Below are 14,740 nucleotides of genomic sequence, written 5' to 3' on the forward strand. Positions count from 1 at the left end.
CTAATATGAAGTAATAATTTATCTATCCATGCGAATCCGTGGCGCATCGCTAGTAACTTAGAAAGTTGAAGTCTAGTTCTCAATTAATAATTTTTAAACTATAAATATATAATATATTAATGAAGTATCTTGTTGTGACATTAATTTACTATTGAACCTTAAATTATAATTTTATTTTTATTTGACATAACACTTCTATTATTTTTATTTCTAAATAGCTCATTGACTACTTAAAATGCATGACCCAAATTGTGTACTTGGTACCAGTAGTGATTTTTGTGTATTAAGTAATTAGATATAAATATACCTATTTAAATTCACTAGGTATATATATATATATATATATATATATATATATATATATATATATATATATATATATATATTTCTTTATTGCACTAAAACATACAGTAACAACAATAAGTTAATAACAATGTTAGCATAATGGACATCTTGTAAACTTAACAAATGCAACATCTTCTCAACAATGTTTCTGGCAAATAAATTTTACTTAATTTCATTTCATTAATTGTGTTCTGATAAAACAGTTTATTGTTGTATACAACAGTTGGTGTGTATTTATTTATATCTGTATTTGACTGATAAAAATGTTTGTGTAAGATCTGCATACAGGCATGTACATGTGGCGTAGTTCGCGTTCGAATGTTGTCCTATATTATTGTGATGGATACGCGATCGGATGGCAGTTTATATTGTAGCGGGCGACCGTGACTCCCAATTAGCCGGGACTTGATTCAGCTTGTGTCCATGTGTCCACATTGTGACCGATGTTGATTGCTATAACGTTCAATATTTGGACAATTATCATTTTCCACATATTACGCAGCCATTAAAATATTTGTTCTCTACATCGCACCTTTACAGGTCAAACGAGTGGACGCGACGCAAATTTGACAAGTTACAAAACTGGCCGGTGTTGAACTATGTATTTGTCGTTAACTAAAACCTCACTAGTGCGAGTTGCTATTTATAAAAGGCGAGATTTAGTAATTATCAGGGTGAATAAGGTTCTATTTAGTATAACATTATACTTCTCTTATATTGGTGTATCGTATTTAGTTTTCTTACTCGCCTATATGCCATCACACGGATAAACCTAGGAAGTTGGGGGGAAAGGCTTTAATTGCCCACTTGTTACTATTATACCCTATCAGGTCGACCTTCACGCGGTTCTCCCTGACAACTATCGTGGTTAATAATTGTTGAATTCGTAACTGACGTCGTGAGTGCTCACCTGTCCCCTCTCACTGATGCCCCGCCAGTGTATACCGATAGCGTAGGCGGGGTTATTATTTCATTTTCACCTATTAAAATAAGGAAGTTAAATACTTTTCATACATTTTAATATAATATGTGAATAAATAATTGAATAAAATGCTTATGTCGTATTGTTATTAGGGCGTTATTTTCATTTTTTTCTGTTACTGTGTATCTTATAGCAAATCTAAATTTAACGACATACCGCTTATTTATCACGCCAAAAATACGGACCTAAAAATATTACTCTCCTTTCGGCACTCGGGTAACTGAAATGACAAATGATGATTTCTTTTTAGAAAAAGTGACTGATAAAAGGAATGAAGTGGTTGTACTTGACCCAGATTACAGCTAGGTTTGATCGCGTGGGAGCGCGGCGGAGCGGCGGCGCGGCGGCGGCGGGACGGCGGCTACAATGCACTGTAATAAAGCCCTATGGTGATCTGATACGCCGATGCGCCCAGTGACCATGAACGCTTTGTCCTGTCAACGTTGATTAACTTTTAATAATTACCGCACCAATATACAATTATAAGCTAGAAGATTTTTTTTATACAACTTAGAATGGCAAACAAGCTCACGGCCCACCTGATGGAAAGTGCTAACCGTCGCCTATAGACATGAGCAATAGCATGGACATAACAGAGTATACTGTTTCGCCCATGATACTTACCATGCGTTGCCATTCCTGAGGACTCAGGACGATACGACCATACAGGGAGTGAATACTGGATTGACTGCAAATAGAGATGAATGGAATCGTAAAACAAATTACTTACGTCAATTAGAAATGATAAGGGCAGGAAGATGATTTAATTACATGATTGTTTTACTTTTTATTTATATTAATGAAGTGGCGATCCGCCATAGTTTGCCAATTCGTGTTTGGATTTGATAAAGTTTAACTTACGACTAGTTTCGCCTGTGCCAAGCAATAGCAAAATCTTATATACCTCATTTATTATATGAGCGTCTGTGATTTTTTGTGCACTTCAGCCCGAGGCTGAACATGTCATTGTTTTTATGTAAATTTGTATTGTTTCGGAGTAGACGCGCGGCGGCCATTTCTATTTGTCGAGTCACTGATAGAACAATCGGGAATAAAAATTGAAAACAAGTAAATACAGTTTGGTCCCCCCAATAAAGCGACTTCAATCGTAGACACATGGGCACCGATGACGGCAGGCACGTAGCAGAGGTACCCTTAAGTGAAATTATTTAAATTCAGAATTCGGAATTCGTTAGAGGACGAGATGAAACTTTTTCAAATTTCGAATTCTACTATCTCGCTAAGGTTGTGCCTAAATAAAACAGATATAATATTTCTGATCGAATTCAAAACGACATTTTAAAAGGACCTTTTTGATAAGAAATTGTTCTTGCTTTAAATGTTTAATCCTTCATGGGTAGTAAATATTTGACAAGCTTCTTTATATATCACATATACATGGCTGGTTGGAACCTTTCCGAAGTAAAAATACGAATCAAATTCAACAATTGTTACATCAAGGTAATCATATTACCAACTGTACTAACATTATACTACTTACATGTTGTTACAGCAGATTTATAGTTGTGTGAACGTGAATTTAAAATATTCGAGATTTGACCAACGAGCGATAACAGTTTGTGCTGATGTTCGTGATATCTGACCAGTCGTGATACCAGACCAGATAGTCGGAACCATCAAAACAAAGCTGATACGGCTAGTGCATTATTAGAAATGTAGATGTTTAAAATCTTTTAGTATTTCTAAAAGATAGATAGAGATAGTAACAGACAAACGTCCCTCCTAATCGATCACATGGCACTGTGGTGGCGATAATATGTAGTCGAGTACAAATCAAGCGAGTCGCGCGCTCAAGTGAATTGGCTTAATTGATTTCTATTCTTGTGAGCGGCAGATATGTGCGTTCGCTCGTTCTCTTAATGTAGCTGGAACGTTATCGCCGTCTCATATAATCTTAATTGACGGCGACCAAATTGACTTGTTTGACAAGCGTCGTCTGACGTACGTGCACGAATTGTTGCGGTATTGAGCCGGTCAAATGTATTTACAACTGGGAATGTTTAACCGCGGTCGTAACTTCAACTTATGTTAGTGTAAACAATTTGGTTATGTTTTAAGCAACTAAATGATAATTCAAATTGGCGTTGGACAAATAATAGTAGTTTCTACTGTATGATTTAACTACGAATTATAAGAATGTTGTTGTAGTGAATTAAACAAACACAAAGATAATGTAGTTTCCTTAAAAGAATTAATCAGTCTCGAATGTCATGAGCATTGATGTCCTTGTGTAGAGGAAATATATAAGTACAAGTAAGCGAGCGTATTTCTGATGATATCTTTTTATTCCCAAGGAAAGGTTGGTCAATTTATAATTGCTTTGTTTCTAATACGTATTTCTTTATATTTTGTATACCTACTAAGTAAAACTTTTCTGTTTGAACTTTGCACTGGAGATTGCATTATCTGTGCGAGTTTAGTGTTCAGGAATTTCTTCTTATAGTAGGTATCACACATTATGGAAGCTATTAATTATGATAATATATAATGTGTCGAACATTCGAGAAGGCTTTGAATTTTGTTTTTCCTGTTTGCAAAACGAGTTATACATGGAAGTGCGTAGCTGTCATACCCACTAGGTATAGTTTTTTTTTTTTATAACTAAAAGCATCAGTCGTTCAAAAGGAATGGAGAGTTTTCTAAGTGAGAATTGATTGCGTTGCGTTGCGAGTAGATGGTTAAAAAGTAAAGTTGGATGGAATCAGTTTTTTTGACTGCTCAACTTTCCTTTTTAACATCCACTCAAAGCACAATCAATTAATTAATAAACCAATCAATTCTAATTGTTTTTTTTTCGAAGACAATAAAAAATTGTGGTTGAAACTCAGTCCCAATGCAAATTTCCATAGTTAGATCTAATCTTCACATTTTTTGTCAAGTATTAGGATTATAGTAGAAATGTAGCTACAGGGGGTCCATCGGAACCAGGTAAATTTTGAAAGTGGTCTATGAGAGAAAGGTCTGGGAACCACTGATACATAACGTTTCAAATTATCAAATGTTTTGTTGTGACGTTAATTACAAGTTGGTTGATATTGTTGTTAGTGTAACAGTTTGCGTGCCGTTCCCTACATTCTGAACACGTTTTAGGCCTGCATTTGTAAAAGGAGTAAAGAATGAACTGGGTCGCAGGTCGCGGCCCGCGGCCCGCCCGGCTTCCTATTGTGTTTGGGATAAACCGGGCCGGGAGGGCAGCACATCGCTTTGGGTAGCTAAACACGATCGCTGGATTGAGTCCAGTTGCTCCCATTACTTTGTATACGTTTTGGCTCGGCTGCAAACTCGCCTACTCTTCGTTAATCCTATAAATGAGTGAATTTTGTTGGTTTTTATTTAGTGCCGTCCACTTCAATGTTTAGATTGGCTTTGACTCGTAGCTATTTGCGGAGTCACTCATATGTAATTTTACTTATATGTAGTATGATTTCATAATACAAAATATTTATATTAGCATAGACTGAAGTATTCATACTTTGCTATAGTTTATGACTATTTTATTTTTATTAAAAGGTATAGGATCTGAGAAAATCTAGTGTCAAAGGCTCTTTTTATCCTTATACATAGGTAAGCTACCTATTAAACTATTTAAAATTTTATGACAAGTCAGTTTCTTTAGGATTAAATTCAATTTATTTCCTGTGACTCATTGGATATGGAATTATATTATTTCTTAATAACGTTTCTAAAAATATATCTTCTTAAGAAGATGTACCATACTTTAGATATACTATTAATAGCGTACCATCTCAAGGAAACCGGAATGATTTCGTAATTCCACATCTTGTTTGAATCTGTATTTATTTCGCAATGTAAATCTATTTATGGTTTAAATAGGCTGACTGTTAATGAATAATTCAAGCATTTGTAGTAACAAACAGTATGTGTTTATATTGGATGAGTCAAGCGGGAGTGAGACGTGAATCGTGACGTCACTTCCCGTAATTAGCTGATGAAACCGCAGAAGTGGTGCGGCGAAGTGATTGCTGCCACTAGATTGTACCCTATGCGTATGCGTGCAAAAAGATTAATATCGTCTCACAAAAAATAAGTTTTCCAGTGATAAAAAATTTATATGACACGTTATATGTTATTATAATACATTTTTGATTACAAAAAATAGTGTTAAAATTTATTCACAGTATAAAAAATATTTATATCAATCGGGAACCTCTTTGTATATGTACAAGTAACTATTTATTAAATATTCACCTGCTTACTTGAGATGCCGATTGGCTTGAGGTGGGCCTTTTATTGTATTTATATACCCTTATTATTATGATAATTTCTGTCACAAAACGAAATAAAAATAAGTACTTATAATTGAATAGATTAAAAAGAAAATAGTTTATCTGTGGAAATGCAAATCTAAGTAGAAAAGTACAAATTAAGCAGCTACATCGTTATCCGGATAGAAGGACGGAAGTCCGGATATGTTCGGGTGGGTGATAATCACAGCTCGAGCAGCAATTGGCAATTAATTAAACCCTACACTTGCCAGCTTGACGGCTTTATTACGTTCTCTTTGACACGGATATCAGTTGTCAGTCATTGAGAGTGGCCGACATATATTGTTTTATATGTGTACGTGTAATTAACACGTTTACTGCTACGGACTGAACGTTACTTAACATTTATATTTAAAAAATAATAATATACCAATTAAATTATTTGTGTTGTTATAAAAAATAATATTTTTTTTTATACCTAATGTATAGGATACTTAACAGGTAGAAGTACGATTTCACGAATTTCATTCTTTAATAATACGAGTCTCAATTTTCTTTTTCCTTCTTTCCCATCAAATGTTACTACTATTACATAGTCATCCTCCGCTTTATCGTACGTTAGTGGAACAAATTTTTAACGTTCTAGTATGTACACATTATTTAATTTGTCCAATCTCGTTACTTATTCCATAAACCATCTCAACATTCTCATTATTATTGTTGTTAATTTATGTAAATATTAAAATTGCTTTTGTATTTTATAATATCTACGAATAAAAGAGTCGAAATACATAAATTACATTGTCATAATCTTTATCGATAATCATATCTGTATTATAATCCTAAGACGAAATTTTATCAAATACTTACCGACTGTAATTATAAATTTTATCAATTACTTATTATTATAATGATACTACACGTATCTTGTTGGAGGTATCTCACAGGAATTGAGGCAAATTAATAGATAGTATCAAGTACGCCAGTACATACATACATTACATGAAACAACTCGAAGGTGATAAACTTCCCAATATAAAAATGCAGGACATTTTAAATAATGCAAACAGAGTTATTTCAGGTCTGTTTCATGATAATAAAAGTTTACAAATTACAAGTTATTTTTAAGTAAAGATTGCTATGTTTGTAAACTGTGTCTATAAATAAATAATACATTTGTAACTTAGTATTGTTAATACATTATTGATCGATTAAAGATTATAAGGTGCTATATTTATTAGGTGTAGTTTAATTTTAATCAATTTCGAGAAAAATAACTTATAACGTATTTTGAATAGGAATTTGCGAATAACTTATCCTGCTGTTCTATTTATTATCACCAGATCTTTATATAACAAGAAAGCTGATAAGAAATTTGACAGTGGTCTTATCTTGAAACAAATAACAAGTGAAATCATACCTAGTTGTTTTAAACTATTTCTCTTTTATTAGTATTGTTAATTTACTCGTTAATAATGCAACTATACACATTTTTATTCCAATATTTCCAATCAAGTATTTTGTTTGGCTATAAGAAATAATGTACACAGTTCTTTTTCCCCTATATAATAAGGAAGCGCGTTGTAAATTCTGTGTGCAAGCACCTGATAAAGTATATATGGAAGGTATTAAATGTTGAGATTATATCGTTAATTTCTTTACAAACAAATTATTGCGCAATTTTCCATGTGACTTTGGACTGTTTGGGTTTTAAATAACATTATTAACGTTCTAACAGTATCAGTACTCATAACTCGCTTGTTATCATATTATAAACAACTCAATTTCATCTGAAATAGATATAGGCATTGTGTGTTTACTAATTATGGTTTCGTGGGACTGACTCGACACAGCGTGCAGCGGGCAAACAACAGCTATTGTGTTTTTTATCAATCGAAACTGAGTCGGTCGCTGTGAGGAGCGAAATAGTGGCGAGGCAGGTCAAAGCTGATAAAGTTTGTTATCGCGAGATAATGTGATCGAGTGCACACTTGCTTGCGCCTCAATGTTTCGCCGTCGCGTCTCTCTACGTTGTTTCACGTTATTTTTACAATCACTCGGTCACATTGCTTTGTACCTGCCAGGACCTGTTGATGACGAATCTTATTACTTGTTGTTGGAAATACTTTTACAGATGAGTGACACCTGATTAATCGTAAAGGCTTGCGTTTAGTTGTACATTGCCCTGCATTACACACGACTTATTATTGTCCCTGATGATAACCCGCATTGTTATTTATTAAAAAATAAATAACAAAAATAACAATTATCTCTGGTATACATTGTATAGTAGGAGGAGAAGAGAGTTTGTAACATTTACATGAGAAATAAACGATAACAATGCAATACCTTTGTAATTCAATTACAAGATGTTATTTCGATCTTGTATCAATGTAGTATTTTATATGTTTATATCGAAAATAATATTATTGTACTGTTATTGATAGATATGCATAATAATGCATTATTTGTCAAGATTAAAACGTTAAGTATGGACGAAGGAAATGCACAACTTGTCATTTAACCATTTTGTTTGATTCTGGTTTATCAAGACGAAACGCAACGGTATACTCGTAGACTATGTCCATGACATCCAAACAATCAGAAACCAATAAGTTCATACATCATCATCATCATACAAAATCAGTCCAATGTTTAGTTATCAATGTAAAGCAGCGATACGGGCAGAATAAACTAGTGCCCACGGTATTCTTTGTTTGCCATTCCTGAGGATTAAAGCGTTTAAAGTTTATACCTCTGTACCTTTTTTACTTTTCAAACCAAAACAAAGTCATACCGGTGTCGCTTGGCGATAGAAACACTTGTAAGACAGATAACAATGCTGACGGCATTGTACATTGCTAAAGTTAGGTGAATGACCGATGTTCTGTAGTGAACAATAATTCCCAATATTTTACTGAATTAGATGACATTTATTGCATTGCGGAAGTCCATATCATTAGTTAGTCGACTAGAATTAATTTTGTTTAATTCCGCCAGCATTGGTAGGCGTGCGATTGGCAAGGAGTTTAAAAATAACGGTCAGAGATTGATGAGAGCGTTAGAGTTTCTATTAATGATAGTCAATCCTTAAAGGTTGGTAGTTTTTTTTTATAATTGGTGAAGATGAATTGGTAACTCCGCCTGTTGTCGGTATACACTGGCGAGGCACCAGTGAGGAGTGATAGGTGAGGATGAAAGCAGGCCATTTGGCTCATTGTGACGAATTCATCAATCACGATGGATTCCAGGGGAAAACGCGTAGAGGTCGACTTGTTAGGGTATAACGCTAGCAGAATGTTGGTTGTCGCACGCATACTAACGGTAGCGGACTCTAATCCACCTATCTCTGTTTTACTTGATGTGGATTTACTTGTGGTGTGTTGTGCGCAGGTGTTCTTTCTTTTTTAATGGGTGATAATGGAATGGTAACCTCGCTTGCGCTATCGGTATATACTAGCTAGGTACCCGTGAGAGATAATAGGTGTGGATAAAAAGGCAGGTCTGTTAGCCCATCGTGACGAATTCAACGATAAATTAATCACGGTGGTTTCCAGGGGAACCGCGTGGAGGTGGACCTGATGGGGTATATTGATAGCAATGAGGCTAATCTCTTCTTTACTAACAATTCCTCCCTCCGCGCAGGTGTTCTGCGACATTGTGGTGCGCGACGGCGAGATGGTGTGCGTGGAGTTGGTGGCGCGGGGCCGCGGGGGCGCGACCGCCGCGCAGGCCGTCATCTTCCTAGGCTCTATACGCTACGACGCGCTCACCAGGGTCTACGATTCCAGGGTTAGTACACGCACCTATATAACTACTCTATATGTGAGGAACAGTCGCCGCGCTGCAACTTATGGTGCGTAGCGAATTAACATTTTTTTGAATAGTCACTCCAGCATAATACAAACATATTCAAGGGTATATCTGTTTTTGTATTGGTCTGGATATTTTCTATATAAGAAAATTATTATTACTTATTAGTTGTCCACTACCATAATACAATCTCTTCTAGTTTTGGACTAGAAGGCACTAGAAAAATTTCTTGAAACATTATAGTCTATTCCTAGGTATCTCTGGATCTACTGCATTTTTTAGTATTAGATATATACATATATATAAATAACTTTAACAATGTTTTAAAATGGATTTCCCTTCTTTCGGTGCTACCCAATATTAGATCGAATAACTTGATCTATCGAGCACTGGCGTACTTAAGGTTATTAGCCAAGGCTTTTGGTCCTTTGAAAAAGGTGCAGAATCCTTTGAAAAACTTACAGACACGTACTTTGGTAAGCATCGCTTACATCCTAGGGTAGGCACCAAACCATTCTGGGGTAGGCACGGTTCAAACACCCCCCTCCTAACATAATGCCGCGATTGTTTTAGAAATAGTCGGAAGTCCTTACACCTAGGATCTAACAGTTTAGGACGGAGAAAAAGGGATTGTTAGTAATAAAGCTCTGGTTCATCATACACGTGGTTTCCTCTGGAAACCGTCGTAGTTAATTCTTGTTGAATTTGTCACGACGAGCCAACTGACCTATTTTCATGCTCATCTATCATCAACCATTGATGCCCCGCCAGCGAATACCGAATTAGCGATGGAGCAGGCGGGGTTGCCATTCCAATTTTATTCTTTAAGAAAAATAACAAAGTAATAAAAGTGATAAATAATTAGATATGCAGTCTATAAATAATTCAGTATCCAGTCTCTGAGGAACAGCCTTGTTTATGAGCTATTTTTTATCTCCACCGAGCGACCTTGTACAGTCTAGCTAGGCAGTGTGAGCATTCATTATACGTATTATGCTATTTAGGTAACTATGTACACAGCGGCTCATTTGCATGCCGGCTTAGTATAATAAGATCACTTCCTAATCGTGCCTAAGTGCCGACAGCCTATTCACCGATACTGCAAGAAAAATGTCAACAAGTCTAGTCTAATGAGAGCCATTCCTTAAAACTACTGTTAGTGTTCATTAATAGGGCCTAATTAAAAAAAAAAAAAAAAACTATATTACCAATAACTAAAAATAAAATAAAAATTTTTGAAAAAAGAATAACTGTATATATACTAAAATATACCTATATACACTCGCTGTATTGAATAGTTACAAATTTATGTAACCCACCCTTTAAAATGTACTAGTGTGTTCATATTACACGGTCAGTGCGAGAGACCTGTTAAACTTGGTGGGTTATTAAACATGCATTCGATTATGATTCGTGTAAAGTGGTTTTTAACCCTTCGCGGCTGTTGATTGTCGGAAATGTAGCATACAGACACACAACCGCCTTCCGGATTGTAAGTGAAAGTGAAATGGTATCGTAAGACTTGTATTTATTGTCACAAACTAGCGACGCATCTCATCGCTGTCTGTAAGCCACTGTCTAAACCGCAGGAAGTGTCTACTTGCAAAAGTCTTCTTATTGTGTCGTGCTGTGGTCATGTTATTTCTACATACGTCATCATCATCATCCCAGCCATTATCAGTCCACTGCTGGACATAGTCCTCCCCCATAGACTGCCATAAGCAACGGTCCTGAGCCACCTGCATCCACTGACTCCCTGCAATGCATTTTAGGTCGTCACTCCATCTATTGTGTATGTGTTTATCATCAGAGAGGGTCTGGTCACGAGGTTTTGTCATTTTTATGATTGGTATAAAAGAATTAGTCATTTTATTAAACGTATCAGTTGTCAGTGTGGTAAATGATGTTTCTAAATCCTCGATGATAACAACTGTAATTGCTTATTATCGTCCGTCACACGCGCCCGCTGTCGCTGTCGATGGCGAAATGTGATAGCGATCACTGATAACGCCGAGCCATGATGGGTGCACATCACGAATATTATATTGATTTAACTTATTTGGGGGAAGGGATTGTTGGTGAACGGGTTTAGCAGCCCCATTGCTAGCAATATACCATATTTTATTTGTACATTCACTTATAATATAGATGTAAGGTTATACCAAAGTTATCTATCGGGTTGATCTCCACGCGGTTCTCGTTAGAAACCGTCGTGGTTAATTCTTGTGGAATTCGTCACGAAAGGCTAATTAAACAGTCTTTATCCTCACCTATCATCTCTCAATGGCGCCACGCTAGTGTGTATACTGGTAGCGCAGGCGGGGTTACAATTCCATTCTCTGAGGGGGAAGGGATTGTTAGTAATACGAACTACTAGTCCAATTGCTAGCAATATACTCTGTTAGATCGACCTCTACGTGGCCCTACCTGGAAACCATCGTGCTGAATTCCAGGTGTATTCATCACGATGGGCTAACTAACCAGCCTTTTCATTCTCACCTATCATCCCTCACTGGTGCCCCGCCACCGTATACCGTTAGCGCAAGCGGGGTTACAATTCTATTAATATCCAAAAAAAAAACCAAAAATAAACCATTCCATTTTCGCCCATTAATAAAAAACAACTTGATTAATGTAAATGTGAAAGTTTGGGATGTTTAAATGTTTGTTAGGCAATCACGCTTAAAATGCTGAACTGGTTTGAATTCAATTTGGATCACTGGCAGATCATATCCTAGATTAACATACAAGGTAGTTTTTTATTTTAATTTCTGCGAAGCAACGGAATATAAAATATTATAAACATGCAGATATGTAAAACTTGATGTTCTTCACTTAATCGAATTTAAAACGGTTCAACTACATAATATAATATGATTGATGTATTTTTATAAAATTAATTCTTTATTTCTACTAATCTTAATTGTTTCTAATTAAAAAATACGAAGTTACTAGTACATATGTACTGTTTATATATCAAAGTAAATATCTATCATGAAATTGCATGAATTAATAGTGCGCCGTACTGTGGGAATGAATCTTACATAACAGCGATTTAACATACTTCCATGGGCCGATAGTTGCTGGTACTTTCATCACGCAATACACAACGTTATCGCGCAGTTCATAAAGTTTAATGTTGCTGCGTGCCGCCGATAACTATATTTGAATACTGCGCAATTTATATCTGAGATAATGAATAAAAATATTAGTGTGGATATCATAAGAAGATATGTAGGCACCTAATGATAGAAAGAGAATAACATTTACTCGGTCATTGAAACGTGCGGTAGATTATCTTTACTAATATTGTAAACTAGCTGTATTGTATCCCGCAGTTTTCCTCGCGTATATCTCAATTAAATTATATAATATCAGATAAAAGAATTTTTTTTTGTTTTTCAAATATATTGATCTGTTTAAGCGTAATCGAGCAATAAATATACAAACATCCTAAAATCTTTAGGACGTGATGATTTTGACATTTTTTGGAGCCCTAACAGCTCAATCAATCGCTATGGAATCTCCTACAAAAGGAAGTCATAATTTAAAAATTTATACAATGCATAATCTTACGTATAATTGGGAACACATTCGGATAGCAGAGAGATGCGGGTTCAAATTCCATCAGAACATGGACGGGAAATTTGTCATTTTATTACATGTACAAAACTTATAATTAATTTACTGTTTGTTGATATTCGAATATAAAACCGATTGCATATTCATGGAACAATTGAAATGTTTGATATTTCGTTGAGTTCGTTACGCCAGTGTTTAAACATGCTCAGGGCCTACAAATATGCTCAGGTGTTCAGGCACACTTGAACGTATATGTAAATACATTCTTTAAATATTTTATACCAAATAAAAATCCTTCTCTTCATGTAGATGGATGATAGATAGATGGAGCTCTCTGATAGATCAAAATGTCAAATTTCGTCTTATTTATAGTTGAAATTCGAAAAGTATAATAAAAAAATAAAGTTTTAGGAACGTAATACTTTCGTCCTACAAGCCATATCATAATGCTACGTGTACAACGAAACTCTTGACACCAGAGGGCGCCGCCAGTACACGAGTGGCAGTAGTGGTGCGTTTATTGCGATTGTATCGATTTATCGTGCGTGCGCGCTGAGCATGATCGAGCGTCGCGCTGGCGCGGCGCCGCGGCGGTGCCCCGCGGAAACAACTGGAAGCAACCAAGCAATTACCAACATTCCGCTCTTTGTAATGTTTTGTGACACAAACAGAACTGGTTCTTGTTGTAATGTACCTATTTATTTACATGCATGACTAACGACTATTTATTACGCATGTATTTCTGTATATTTATTATTATAGTTTATTAACCGTAACCTCTTCGTATAAGTAGTTTGTAAGTATTGACAAAAAAAATTCCTTTAAACGATAGCCATGTTGTTTTTACACTACAAGTTATAAACCCTGTGGGGTCTGTCAAAAGACGACACGATGTGTCTTTGCAAGAGCAGCGCTGCATCGTTTAGGTATTTGGCGAGACAAACCACTATTTCGCTGTAAACAGTTCTCCCGAGAAGACACGACTCTGTCCAATAAAATACTTAAAGATAAACACGGTGATGTCACTCGCTCACACTCGTTCTGAGACAAAATCGTTAAGCGACGCGACTCGACGGCCGTTTATTCATCTGTATGATAAATAGGCATTGAATATAATACGTGACCTCGCGTGAACCACCTACGTAACGTATCCCAATAAAAACATTAAAAAATATGTGCCTCAGTACAGGTGATTTTATATATATTTGTCATTATTCAAAAAGAAATGAAAATAACAACCCAACCATCAATCCAATAGTATATATATCAAGCTAATGATAGGACTCTTTCGAGTTGAAGGTAAAATCCACGACCGCAAACTAGAACGTAGATCAAATCTTTATTTTTTTTTATACAACTTAGAATGCCAAACAAGCTGACGGCCCACCTGATGGAAAGTAGTAACCGTCGCCTAAAGACATGAACAGTACCATGGACATAACAGAGTATACTGTTTCGCCCATGATACCCCGCATGCGTTGCCATTCCTTAGGACTCAGGTGTTATTCCTCTGTACCCTGTAAATTTACGCCATATCCCACCCTTCAAACCGAAACACTACCATGCAAAAACAACTGTTTCACGGTAGAAACACGAATGGGACAGAGGTACTCAAGCAATCGACTTTTGTACAAAGTCTCCCTCTGGTAATTTTTTATTACAGAATTGTCTCAAAAAATAAAGTTTCTATAGTGGCGCACAGAGTCTCTTAACATGGTATCCCGCGGTTTGACGGGCCGGCAAGAAGCCATATCAAGTGACAGGTCGTGGG

General features: G+C 35.8%; 1 protein-coding gene across 8 annotated transcripts in view; it reads left to right on the plus strand.

Annotated features, from left to right (window-relative positions):
• LOC113523404 (uncharacterized protein KIAA0930 homolog) overlaps positions 1 to 14,740 on the plus strand; it is a 48,953-nt gene that overhangs the window by 20,420 nt on the left and 13,793 nt on the right. For 5 of the 8 annotated variants that reach the window (XR_008253563.1, XM_052900836.1, XM_052900835.1 and 2 more), the window contains one exon: positions 9,220 to 9,366. Coding sequence is in view for 7 of the 8 variants with exons in the window: in XM_052900836.1 (XP_052756796.1) it covers positions 9,220 to 9,366 (147 nt within the window). In the remaining variant the exon portion in view is untranslated. Of the gene's footprint in view, positions 1 to 3,363; positions 3,648 to 3,682; positions 3,928 to 9,219; positions 9,367 to 14,740 lie in introns of those variants that run through there. The other 3 variants (XM_052900839.1, XM_052900842.1, XM_052900843.1) reach the window with 3 other exon arrangements.

Source organism: Galleria mellonella, unplaced genomic scaffold (assembly GCF_026898425.1).
Source record: "Galleria mellonella isolate WM207_F2 unplaced genomic scaffold, CSIRO_AGI_GalMel_v1 utg714, whole genome shotgun sequence".
Lineage (NCBI taxonomy): Eukaryota > Metazoa > Arthropoda > Insecta > Lepidoptera > Pyralidae > Galleria > Galleria mellonella.